Raw genomic sequence first — 13,933 nt, 5'->3', positions numbered from 1 at the left:
CTCTCCTCCTTCTGCTATCTGTATAAGTCACTGACAACAGTCTATGTGAACACCAGCCAATCCAAGGAACCCCCCCCCCCTTGCCTCCAGCACACAACAGGTGATAGCCTCAGTTGTGCATGTTTCCCTATGAGACTGTAGAGGTGTGTGACCTTTCCCTCCACTCAGATCTCAGATTACACCCAGCTCACTGGTCTATGCTGTGCAGTGTGTGACATCAGATCACTTTCCCTGCTTTCTGGATTTCAGCAATGCTGTTGAAACCACTTTAAGAGAAGGAAATCTGAAAGGGAGCAGAAGAAGAGACGGGTAACCTGTGTTTCCACTGTAAAGGACTGCACATTGGCAGCTGCATGGATACTCTTTTGGGTTGCTTATCTCTAAAGGAGATGGAGGACTTGGTGCCCATATACAAAGATGCTGGTGATGTTTTTGTAACGGAACCGCAACCCACACTGTGTTTGTGGGCTTCCGTCAGTATACGGCTTCCTACAGTCTTGAACGTAGATATCAAACTCCAGCCGCCCCTACATACAAAACTAGCCTGACAACTTAGCTTGTATGTATCGGAAAACCGCAAACTCTTTATTGAACAAGAAACAAACTTTTTATACACTTGAGAAGTATGTCAGTCACTACATGAACAACCCGAATATTTACCCAAAACATCACACAATGGTTAGATAACGAGGTACAGTTGACTCGTGGCTAATCCCATCTAGACAAGGTTATCATTAACATGCTAATTAACTCAGCACACTTAAACCAGACTGGAAGACCAGACTGCCGGCAACAAGGCTACAACAAAATACAATCCACATTATTATAAGTGTAAACACAGAGTAAATCAGCATAATTACGATGTGTAGAAGACAGGTGGTTGAGCTGATATTATCATCTGCTAGGAGTCTGACTGTGTGAAGCCTTATTGGCAATAGGCAGCTAAGCTAATAGAGTCCCAGAGTCTTCATATATTCTTTGAGATATATTGTTGACAAATATTACTGTCCCATTTGAGTAATCCAAACCATATTCTCAGTGTCCATTAAGTCCATCATTTTCTTGGCCACCCTGTGCCCCTAATAGACACAGGGTGACTTATACATAAGAGGGGCCTAGGGAGCTAAGATAGGGATTTCCCAACCTCTCTAAGGTAAGCTGGGTTCCACGGGCCCCCCAACCAAATGGACTCCCGTCACAGTTTTCTATAATGTAACTTAAAAAAGTATGGACTTTTTTTTGTAGATTCATACTTACCTAGGTGGATGTAGCATCGGCCCCCCGGCGGCTCTACTACTGAGAACCTGCCAATCGCTTATTTCTAAGGGCTCTCTGAGCAGAGAGCTGTCAGTCACCACTCTCTTCTCTGCAAACCCCAACCCCCCCCCCCCAAGCTCACTGGAGCGCTGGGCTGTGGAGGGGGTGGGAGCGACTGGCTCAGGCTCTCAGCAGCTCACTGAGAGGTTGAGCCGGGTGACGGTCCAGGCATGTGGGCGAATCCTGACTTGATTGTCACATTCTTGCCTGAGCCTGGACCGGCTCTGTAACGTCAGCCGACAGCAGGCATCAGGCCACTGTCCTCTGAAAACGGGTCACAAACAAAAACTGGTCAAAAGGAGCTGCACTCCTGTGATCCACAGGGGAAGTACAGCCAAATGAGCCCTGGCTGTACTTCTCCTTTAAGTCTGTGTCAGACTTAAAAATCCTTGGAAACTAAAATTAGGTAGTACATCTGAGGATCCTTGTAGAACTTTCAAGGGACAACAGGAACAAGTTTAAATATTCAATTTGAAACTTGCTTGATTTGCCTTAACATTTTGAAGGGGTGTGTGGTTTTTTGAATGCATTTATTCTTTAAATACAGTTTCTTTGTACTTTCCCCAAGTCTCCATCCTCCAATACTCCCTCCTTGCAGATATATCCTTTCTCCTGTCTGCTTTGTCACCAGGCAGAAAATATGTTCCTTGCGGAAGATGATTCTCCATTTAATGGAATTAAGGGTTTGCTGTTTGGCTGACTGAAAAAATGCTTCAATGTCTGGGATCAGTGAGCACAGAAAATGCTGAACAAATGCCATTTAGTCAACTGTTAAGTCAATGGGATGTGATGGAAGAAAGCTCAAAACACACATTATACCAGTACTGAAGCAGAATCTCATCCAGTATGGTTCTTATCTATGATTTAGTATAGACAGTCTTTGGTTGTCCTGTATTTTGGAACCACAAGTTCTAGTATTATGTTCCGCATGATGGCTGGTTAAGTTATGCGGTCAGCTGCAATAGTTGGTTGAAAATAGTATAGAGCAGTGGTCTCCGAACTGCAGCCCATGGGCCTGATGCAGCTCTTTTCTTGCCTTTATCCAGCCCTTGGGTCACTATTCCTCCCACTGACAAAAACAATGGGGCATAATTCCTACCAGCGATAACACGCTATTTCTTTCCTGACACCAGTGGTGGGGCACTATTTCTTCCACTGACACCAATGGTGGGGCACTATTATAAAAATTTTAAAAATATTCCTGCCCCCCATCCTTTTCAAAACCTGTGAAACAAACCAATATAATTGACAGCACAAACATGTATGAATCACAACAACAAGGTTGTAAGGTAAAGAGACCCTAGCACTAGTTTAGATTGTCAAAATAAATCCAGTAGGTTTACAGAAAAGATGCTGGAAAAGAAGAAAAGTGCCACTCTAAGTGCAGTAGACTCAGTAATTTATTAAACATCTACCATACTGGGTACTCACAAGATAAAAAGAATAAAAACATGGTGAATATTGCTCAAAGGATCGGTTGTTCCAATGCCTGGGCGAGGAGGGACTGATATGCTCCAAACGAATCCGTGTCCGACTGCGAGAGTCAGCGATATCCGGACCCAGGGGACACCAGCAGCGCCTCCGGCGGCGGACTTCCGGGTTGGGCGTAGAGCGTGGGGCGTGATGACGTAGGCGACGCGTTGTCGGAGCATGCGCTCCTTCCTCAGGCCTCTAGAACCGCCATCTTAGAGAGGGGCATTATATAGGGGAGGAACACTCGGCTGCCGCAGGGTCCTAAGAAGAGTCCAATGTGACGGATACCTAACTAAGGACACCTGGACGGCAATGGGACCTAGGAACTGATCGTGGATGATATTGAACAACCGATCCTTTGAGCAATATTCACCATGTTTTTATTCTTTTTATCTTGTGAGTACCCAGTATGGTAGATGTTTAATAAATTACCGAGTCTACTGCACTTAGAGTGGCGCTTTTCTTCTTTTCCAGTTTCTTGCAAGTTTTCTTCTCCACTTGAGATTCAGCTGCCTTCTGGAGTGCACAGACCGGTTCCACCCATGGACTTTTTGGACTTTTCAGTATACCATTAAGGTCCGTTTATCTTCCCATATGATTTTTAGGAGGCCATTGAGGTTCACCTTTGAGTCCTGTTGCGCCAGTCTATTTTATGTTTGTTACAGAAAAGATGAGCACTAGCAATGTATTATACAGCAATTGTTATTTTGAGGGGACAACAAATGTACACTGTTATACAAGCTGTACACTCACTACTTTACATTGTAGCAAAGTGTCATTTCTTCACTGTTTTGGTACATGAAAAGCTATGATAAAATTTTTACAAAAAATGTGAGGGGTGTACTCGCATTTGGCTCTTTTTTTTTTTTTTTTTTCTTCCCCTGCCATAATGTTAAAAAGCTAGAAGCTACCATAATGTACTAGCCGGGTTTATACAACACACACACATATGAATGGGTTTGCTTTAGACTAATGCCTGAAATGAGGATGATACGTTGTAAGTAAAGGACAATTGCGTAACGTATTGATGTTGCCACACATGTTGGAGAAAGACGAGTAATTCTAGAGCCATTATTTACGGGTAACTCTAGCTGTATAGGTTTTTAATGCCTATAGACCTTTTTTGAGTGGCCTAATTTATCGCCATTTTTACGCAATTTCCCATTTCACATATTTGTTTACTTGACAGTCTTTTCTTTTATAGTTTAAAAAAAAACTTTTTACTGAAATAAAGTTTTGAAAAACAGTTGGTCAAATTCTGTGCGCCATTAAAATTGCAATTCTTATTATTCTTTGGGTCCTCTGCTTTAAGAAAATGTATAATGTTTGGGGGTTTTCAGTAAATTTCTGGCCTAACTTGTAACTGTAACTAAGGGGGTTACAGCAGAAATAAACCACTAGAGCAAAAGAAAAAAATTGTGTACTAGGCTTTACTTTGCAAAGCCATCCTCTTTCCCCGACACTTCCATTCTTTCCTGGTCTTCTGGGTTCCACCTCAATCTTTTTATTGGGTGGACCAGGACAACGTAACTCCTATGCATGCGCTCAGAAGTTACTTTGTGTCAGCACATGACTGTGCCAGTACTGTACAATGAGCTGCGCATGCACAGGTTGGTATACACAAATGCAGACCGGTAGGGAGAAGCAGTTATGACAGCAGGGGCAATACAGTCTTATCTGTCATACAGAAAACCTACTTGTCATTAGTTTAAAAAAAAAAAAAAAAGAATACTTCAAACAAATATAGAGACTATTGGTGCACTGAAATGAAAATTTACGACGCACTTGGCCGAAAACCGAAATGGACAGTTTTTAAAATATATATATATATAAAATTGTATTGCATTTGACTTTTTACTAGTTTTTTGAAGTGCTTTTGCGTTTAAAAAAAAAAAAAGCGGTTAAAAAAAAAAAATCAAAATAAAATACATTTACTTAAATTCTATGTATGTCTTCACACTGGTCTGTTGCGCTTCCGTTGCAATGTTAAAAATCCTGCTTGCTGCATTTTTGGTGCATATTTGGTCAATTACTAAAACGCACCTTCCCATTGAAATGCATTGAAAATGCGGCAAGAACGCATCACAAACACACCCTTGTGTTTTTTGTTGTGTTTTTTGAGTCATATGACACTTGACGTTCGGCCTGCCCTGGGAAAACTTCACTGATGACGAAACGTGTCAGGATGGCTGTTACTGAAGACATGACGCTTGCTTAGCCGTTACGGCCTTCCTTTCTCATGAGCTGACAGTCATTCTGTTGGGTTTTGACTCATTTGTACCCGTTTACAACTCATCGAAGGTACTTCTTATTATATTTTAAATAAAAGGGCCTTAAATGTTAGCAGGCTTCGCTATGCTTGTTCATTCTTTTTTATTCCTGATCCATTTGGAGCTGCTGCTGAGCAGCCACCGCCTATCTCGGATGCCAGGTTATTTTGTGCTTTTATGACCATTCTAAATTATGGTCCATGCTATCTGGTAAGAAGCGTATGCTAAGTGTTGGTGTTTGGTGGGGGATTTCATCAATCAGCATTACTGATAGATTTTTTTTTTGCACTTTATGGACACTTGTTTAATATTGAAAAGTGCTTTTTCATTGTAAGGACTTTATGTTCACCGAACACTGGATTTTGCACCTATTTCATTATATCACTTTCATATATAATTGATTTTTTTTCAATGATATATTTTGCTCCTAATCTATTCACTGCATGTTTAGTTGTTTTCATGCAACCTTATTTACCATATGATTATTCATGGTTGCACTATTAGGATATCTTCTTATTTATATTGATCATTTACAGCTGGTATTATAGTTGGTTAAGTGGCTACTTACCTTTTCATTCTTTTTGCTTGACCTAGTCCATATTTATTCCTGTTTTTATATGAAAAATGCGTCAAAATCGCGTTTTTTCTTTGGCGGCCATTATCTGCACTTTATCCACAAAACGCTAATAGCCCTATTTTTGTCCGATAATTTTCACGCCCAAAATATCAATGCATCCCTATTATGGACCATCTCCCAGACTAGAGTTTTTTAGTGTTTTTGTGAAGGTTTAGTGCATCCCGCTCCCTAAGGCCCCTTTTACACGTGGCAGATCTGTTTTTTGTTAGACTCCTTTTGCTTAGGCGAATGACAGTTCCATCTTTGCTCACTGTGCAGAGACGGACCTGTCAGAGTCCTGTTCTCTATGGGGAGATCGGATGACAAACAGACAGCCTGTGTGTTTTCATCCGATCCGACCTGAACCGCTCGTCAGAAGGCGAACGTATCGCCATATGTCTGTTGTCAGCGGATCTTGTTGGATCGGATGCCAGGCGGGTGTCAGCGGACACATCTCTGCTGACATCCGCCTCCCCATAGATGACACTGGGTGGCCCGATCGGGTCCACCTGTTCATTTTGAACAGACTGACCCGATCAGTCGGATCGTGTGAAAGGGGCCTAACGGCTGAAATTCTTCCTGGGCGTTCTGTGAACACCTTATCCTTTTGTATTATAGATACCCCGTTCACTTAGCATTCTTTATCCCTGGCTTTTTAGGAGGATGTTGATTTGTCTCCCAGCACACTAAAACGCAGAAAATAAAGACATATATGCTTAGTTTGTGGACATCTATCTGTACACTCTGTTCAAATTGTTCTCTATACAACAAAATTCATAAAAATATTGAAAAGAAAAATGGGCATATTGTATTTTTAAAAACCTATTGCATTGCAGTGCTGAGATTGAAACACTATTTTTTATGATTGATAAGTTGGATACATGTTGCAACACTTGCATTAATAAGCAACAATGTAAATGGGCTCTAATAGTTTGCAACTATTTTTAGTTTAGAAACTGAGCTGAAAGAAAAGTGTGTAAGCTGTTAAAGATTTGTAAAGTGATTCAGCTAGTCCTGTGATTCAGGCACTCCTATACAGCCTGGTCCAGGAGATGCCCCAACCTGTGATTAGACCACAAACAAGCAGCAACACTCTGGGAAGTTTAAAGAGATTGTAAAGGGAAAATGAAAAAAATAAATTCATACTTGCCTGCTCTGTGCAATGGTTTGCTTGCTGGGTCACCCCCATAGCAAGCCACGTGCTATGGGGGCACTCATGTGGGCTCACTCCCAAGCCGCACTCTGTGTGCCTATTGCCACACATAGTGTGGCTCCACCCCCCTCCTCACTGACTGTGATTGACAGTAGCAGGAGCCAATGGCCAGTGAGCTATCTGGAGCTCAGGTAAGTATGGGGGGGGGGGGGGGGGGTGAGCTGCACTAAGTCAATAAAGTCCTCTGCCTTTAGAACCACTCTAAACCTGTGCTTTCTCCCCACTGCTAAGCATTGTTGTACACAGATTGCTGCTTTTCCCTGTTGTGGGTAGTTACAGGTGGTTAATATTATTACAGATTCAAGTGGTGTTGTATGGGGAATTGCAGTTGGTTAAAATAATACAGATTCAGGTACTTATGCTAATTGTATTTAAATACATTCAGTTTTTTTAATGCATAAATTCTTGCATCAAGTGATGGGTTTTTTTTTTTCATGTCTGCCTGGCATTTAGCTTTAATTTTACTGTTTTACTGTTGACACTGACTTGGCGCATGCAAATATGTGTTCTAGCATGTAAAATTTACTTTTTTTTGTTATGTGTATTTTGTGTTGATTTTTATCATTCATTAAAATAATTTGCCATCTCACACAGGTACAGTTGAAGTAGAATAGATGATTCTGGTTTGGTGCTGCTGCATCTGGAAAAATGCTTTGTCTTCACATTGTGCCTTACTGACAATATACTTTCCCAGTTGGACAAATTTGGGGCTAAAGAGAATAAATAGTTCATATAGTTGTCTAATCTGTTCACTGCTAATGTACTTGCTATGATTTTGAAGTATACCTGCCAGGAAATGGCGAAAAAGAGGGTTATAACTCTTCTTTACTCTTTCCAAAATGAGAAAAATAAATGTTGTTGTTATGTTTTAAAGTTATTTGAAAGATTTGTGATTTTTTTTCTTTTTTCTTTTTCGTTCATTGACGAACACTGCTCCTTATCTTCTTGACAGTTGGGTTATGCTGTCCCCTACAGGAGTAGGACACTAGACAGGGAAAAAGCTTGACTACTCCTATGGGGCAGCCCCAGGGGGTATACTCCCACTTTCAGCTATAGGCATTCCGTTTTTTTCTGTCTAGTCGGGAGTAAGGACCTACTTCCTTGCTGGGATCTCTGGTCCTGGCAATTGTTTTCTTTAAATGGAATTTTTTTCCTTTCTTTGTTATTTTGTTCCTGTGAGAATCCACTATCCACTGCAGGACTGGGCGACGGACTGAATAATCTAGAGTCAGAGGGTCCCCCCAGTCTGGCCAGCAAGCGCGTGCAGGCCTCAGCTCCACGCTATGTCGGCCTCGAGGTGGCCCCCTCTTAACTGGGGCTGGCCTGCAAGTTAAACGCTTCGCGAGGACGCATACAACCAGGCCTCAGCCTGAGTCGCAGCGTTCCTCCTGGCCGACAGCCACCCCTATTCCGATAGAGTGGTGGTCTGTCAGTAGCAGTGCCCACCCTGTTCCTGGTATGGGAAGTAGCTGTCCCCCCTTAAACCCTGGAGGTTTTTGGGGTGGACGTGGGCCCCTCCCTTGGTTTCCCTCCTTCCCATGCAGTACCCCCCTCCCCTTCTCTGTGGTCCTCTGCGTACCCCCCTCCCATGGGGTGGTTATACCTTTTAGATTGGTCTGGGATGTCAAGCTGGGGGGGGGGGGACATGCCTCTGGCGACTGGATGATTGACCTTTGGGAGGGGGCTGTACCTGGTTGGGGCTCCTGCCAGGGCCCCCCTTCCTGCTGGGATCGTGTTCGGTGCTCCTAGGGTCTCCCCTGTGCCCCCAGGAGCCGCGCGGCGCCGCTATTTTCTTATGGCCTTTTGTGCTGTGGATCAGCGACCATATTTGTGTAGCCTTGGCTGCCATTTTATTGTGGTTTTCTCATTGAAAATAGCAGCTCCATGTTTTTGAAGCTATATGGGTGGAGAATTTGGTGGTGGGAGCCCCTCCTCATCCCCTAGTGCTGACTCCTGGATCTTTCTCTTCCTAATCGCCGCATGGTGGTGGTGAGTCTTTTTGTGGGGTTTTCTCTCCCTCTTATCTGCTATAGCATTGATAGTGCTCACTGCTGGGCCCTGTCGTACCGCCAGTGCGGTGGGGTGTCCCTAGCATTGTTGTACACTTTTTTTGTGTGTGGGTCTTCCTCTTCATTAATAATATAAGTTGCGGTAAAGTATGATCAAACGTAAATGAGATTTGCCAAACAGTGAAAAATAAATTGGTGTGAGTTGAAATAAAGAAATAATAAAATAAAATAAACTGGAAAAATCAGTCCATTCAAAAGTCCATATATCAATCCAGAAATTGACCACGTGATTGAGGGTAACCTTGTGAATAAAACGCTTACCAAATCTGCTCACACAACCTCTAGTGACTCGGGATATTGTGGGAAGGTATCAGCCATAAAATAAAGAGGACGCCATAGCCTAAAATCCCACAAAAATTTAATGTATAAAAAGGATAACACTTACAAACAAAGAAGAATGAGAACGCCAAAGGAAATGTGGCAGCCGCCGGCCGGACGGCTCCGCTCACCCGTACTTCCTGGACGCTTCGTGAAGGTGACGTCAGCATGCCGTGACCCGACGCGTTTTGTCAGATGACGTTATCAAACTGGTCCGAAAAGGCTCTTTTTGGGGCAGTGCAAGACCTTTAACTGTAAAGGGTGATGGTCTTGGTTCCGACTTGGGAACGTTTTCAGGGGATTTTACTCAAACCTGTTTACAGTCCCCAGGAAGGCAAGGTGCGGTGCGTCCAGTACCTCCTGGGCCTTCCGTCGTCAGGCGTCAGTGACGCAGGTTTGCAAGGTGGTCACCTGGTCATTGGTGCACACTTGCACAAAGCACAAAGTTCTATAAACTGGATGTGTTGGCATCTGCGGATGCTTCCTTTTGGCCGCAAGGTTTTGTAGGCTGCTATTTAAAGGACCTGGTCCTCTTTGAGGGTGTATTGTTTTTTTCAGATGAGCTCCAGTCTTTTTGGTTGAGCTCCTGTTTACCTGGTTGGCTATAGTTCGCCTTGGGAATTTATTTTTCACTGTTCCCACCCCTCATGTTTAACATTGCTTTGGGACATCCCCATTGTTAAGAAGATCAGGAGCTGTGTCCGTCAGTGAACAAAAGAGAAAATTATATTTTTGACTTACCGTAAAATCCATTTCTCTGATGTTCATTGACGGACACAGCACCCACCCCTCTGTGGAGTTGTAATTCTTTTAAAACTGCTTATAACAAAACTTGAGTACCTATAGCAGAGTGAGGGAGTATACCCCCTGAATCTGCCCGTAGGCCTAGCCAGACTTTTTTTTTATGACTAGTGTCCTACTCCTGTAGAGGGCAGTATAACCCAATGGTTAAGAAGTTCAGGCGCTAGGTCCGTCAATGAACATCAGAGATATGGATTTTACGGTAAGTAAAAAATCCAATTATTTTTACCCTCAAAACATTCAAACAAAATATTTTGAGGGAAACCATGTAGCCCCCTATTTCCTACCTTTCCTCCTCACAATTATGTCATGCTTAGCACTAATGTTTTAACATCCATAACAAGTATTCCGATAAGAACATTTAACTTCTTTTTTTTCAGAAGATCACCAATTGCAGACCCTTTATTTCTCTTAATTTCTATTTTTTTTTCTCTCTTATTCTAGGAGGCTTCTGGAGTCCTCACTGATCTCTCTGTCTCGTTATGATGGCACTGGTTCCCGAGAGCACCCTATATACCCCGATCCTGCCAGGTAAGTTTCATAATCTTTGTTCAAGGGTGACCATGCTGGAGGCAATTCCGCTTGCCTCTCCTGTTCCTGTAACTATTTAAAAAAAAAAAAAGTTCCTTGTCCTGGCGACAAAGATCACTAGGAAAATGTAAACGGTATATCTCCTTATTGAGGACACAGACAACCAAACAAACCTGACAGGGACTCTAATCCTTCCTCATTCCAAAAAATGCAAAGCAAAAAAAAAAAGGTTGAAGCTTAAAGGAGTTATAAAGTCAGAAGGTTCTTTATCCTAATGCATTCTATGCATTTATTTTAAAACTTTCTGTGTGCAGCAGCCCCCCTCGGCCCCCCCTAACACTTACCTGAGGTCTCTCTCTGTCCAGCGATGTCCACAAGTGTCTCAGCTGTCCAAGATTCTCCCTCCTGATTACCTGAGACACAGCAGAGGCGCCATTGGCTGCTGCTGTCAGTAGTCAATCATGAGAGAGGCTGGGGCTGGGCTGGGTTGGGGCTCTTTGTCTGAATGTAACAGCCCTGTGACTCTGCTTGGGTGCCCCCATAGCAAGCTGCTTGCTGTGAGGGCACTCACCAGGAGGGAGAGACCAGGATGACAGAAGAGGGACCCAAGAAAACGAGGATCTGGGCTGCTATGTGAAAATCCACTGCACAGAGGAGGTAAGTATAACATGTTTGTTATTTATTTTTATAGGAAAAAAAATGAGACTTTACAGTCGCTTTAACAAACACTTAAGTAACAGCCATAGGACCTACCTAAAAGGAGCAGCACTTTGAAAGTTGGTCATCTAATCCCAGTTTTTTGTAAGCAGTGTGGTCATAGTATGCATTCCTCTTCAATGTCTGTCTCTCTCTCTTTTTCCTTACAAGTTCTCCCTAAAGCCTCTTGCACAGGGTGCCGCCTAACTGCTGTGCTCCCTTCCCAGCATCTTAGTGTACCCAGGAGGGACGGGTGCAGCATCTAGTCCCATTGCCTGCAGCATGTCAAAGACTGACAGGTTTTTTAGCTGGACAGAACTAAACCCTGAGTGGTACTTCTGTTTAGGGCCTTGCCTGGAACAGAGCATTCATCCCTGAACACATAGGGCGCTAAATGCAAGTGCAACTTGGCACAGCATTCAGCCCCATCTTGCTGCAACCTGCCATAGACTTTGGCTGGACGCTGAATCTGGGCCTCCTGGGTGCACTAAAATCCAGAGGAGGACACCGAGCAGCTAGACCGAGAAAAGTTCACTTATCTTTAAAGAAGAACTGTCCCATTCCACATTCAGCGTAAAATGGCAGGTTCATTGAAGGAAGATACTCCCATCTCCATCCACTTTTACTTGTTTCTGCCATTCTTTTGGCTTTTATTAAGGTAGTCACCTAGTGTTTGTGGAAAAACAACGTCCTTATGCCAGGATAGGGTAATAACACTTGAGAGGCCAATCACCAGGCCTTACCACTGTTTGAGGGATGGGATGAAAACCTTGACCCTGTGAAAGCACTGACACAATACATTTTGAGACCCCCCCCCCCTCCTTTTTTTTTTTTTTTTTTTTTACAGCATTTAGAGCCTTTTTTTCCCTCCAGAGGAATGGTGCAAGGGTGAAGTGTACAGAAGCTTAATAATCGCCTAAAGTGGCAACCTGATTATATTAATTATGACCATGTAAAAGTCTAGAGAAGACCACTTTCTTACTGCTGCAGCAGTTCTGTATAGAGCTGGCTATCCCTATTTGTCGGCTTTGGTTTTAACTGCTTAAATACCACATCAGTAGCTCACTTGAATCTAGCAGCATAATTGATTATTTCCGCAGTCAACACAGAAAGTGCTGGCTAGACTTATTTTCTGAATAACAAGCATTCTTCATATAGCCTTTTATCTACTAAAAGGTGTAAAAATAGGTTGAATTATCCTTTTAGTCTTTGATGCAGCTTCTTTTTTTCTTTTTTAATATTGATTGATTTGAAGAAACTCATAATTGTCTCTTGTGGTCTGAAGGTTGTCGCCAGCTGCTTATTACGCACAAAGAATGATCCAGTACCTATCTCGGAGGGACAGTATCCGACAGCGCTCTATGCGCTACCAGCAGAATCGCCTGAGGTCTTCTGCATCGGCCCCTTCCTCCAGCGAAGGCCAAAGCGCCGTGGAAGCTGGTGACCTGGAATTTGAGGAGTTTGAGTGAGTCATCTGTGTGTGGTGTTGTGGGACAGCAGTTCCTATAGTGGCAGGAATCATAAAGTGATTTTCTACATGGCTTATAGGTTGGGTAGGACTTAAAAAGAGCAAATACAATGAAGTAACTGCAAAAAAAAAAAGTGACATGAGGGCAGCCTGTGTGACCCAGAACCATCCAAATTTAAGTAAAATTTTAATAGAAAACACACCTACAGGGATAGCAGAGATGCATTTTTGTTGTTACTCCAAATCCACAGAGGCCAGAACTATGAAGATGGCGTAATGGAAAAAGTTCACCATTTGTTACATGTTCCACCCATATGCGAGGGTTACAAATGCACCGACCCTAGCCCCTTGAGTCTCTGTCTTGACAGTGAGCTGGGGATCCCTTCCCCCCCTGCTTGCTGTCACAATCTGTAAAAAACAAAAAAAAAAAAACGCTCTGGCCGCATCATTGATTTACAGTCTTTCCTTTTGGCTGTCGACTTGTAGTTCTTTAACTACCAGAGCACTGTTGATCGCTCTAGGTCAGGGGTGTCCACCCTGCAGCCCTCCAGATGTTGCAGGACTACATCTCCTATAATTCTCTGTCAGCAAAGAGGCTGGCAAGGGAGTATGGGAGATGTAGCCCTGCAACATCTGGAGAGCCACAGGTTGGGCACCCCTGCTCTAGGTAGTTCGTTGAGTCGTCTTGTCAGAGTTTAACTTCCTGCCATATTGGAGGTATGGGTAGACAACTACACAGATAGTCTGCAGGACCATGGCATTACACCCACGATCTACTGATCAGGGGTGCAATGATTTACAAGTCTCAAAAAAAAAAAAAAAAACGAAGAAGAATAAAATGCATATTTTTTTAGCTTCAAGTAAATGGGCATTTAATTTTATATATAAAATATAAATATATATATATATATATATAATATATATATATTTTTTTTATGAAAGTCAATTTATCTTTTAAAGCAACTGTGCTTTGACCATGTAGGGAAAAACAGCAGGTTTGCTTTAAATTGGTAAGTTCAGGTTTTTACAAAAAATGAAACGGTAAACTAACACCACCTCAGTCCCTGCTGCATTTACCTCTGTGGAAGCTTTCGCTGCCCTGGCAGCCAGTGTAGGGTCCGGGGATTTGCGAACCGCGGTCATATTCTCTTTTTTCCTTAG

General features: G+C 42.9%; 1 protein-coding gene across 3 annotated transcripts in view; it reads left to right on the top strand.

Moving 5' to 3' along the window:
• The window catches only part of AMBRA1 (autophagy and beclin 1 regulator 1), a 226,914-nt gene that overhangs the window by 109,226 nt on the left and 103,755 nt on the right, over nt 1-13,933 (top strand). For all 3 annotated transcript variants that reach the window (XM_082271116.1, XM_082271115.1, XM_082271117.1), the window contains exons 8-9: nt 10,522-10,608; nt 12,590-12,769. In XM_082271116.1, coding sequence (XP_082127242.1) covers nt 10,522-10,608; nt 12,590-12,769 — 267 coding nt within the window. The remainder of the gene's footprint in view (nt 1-10,521; nt 10,609-12,589; nt 12,770-13,933) is intronic.

The sequence above is a fragment of the Pelophylax lessonae genome (genome assembly GCF_965119305.1).
Source record: "Pelophylax lessonae genome assembly, chromosome: 10".
Lineage (NCBI taxonomy): Eukaryota > Metazoa > Chordata > Amphibia > Anura > Ranidae > Pelophylax > Pelophylax lessonae.
The sequence above is the reverse complement of the archived record's forward strand: the minus strand, read 5'-3'. Positions and strand labels throughout refer to the sequence as shown.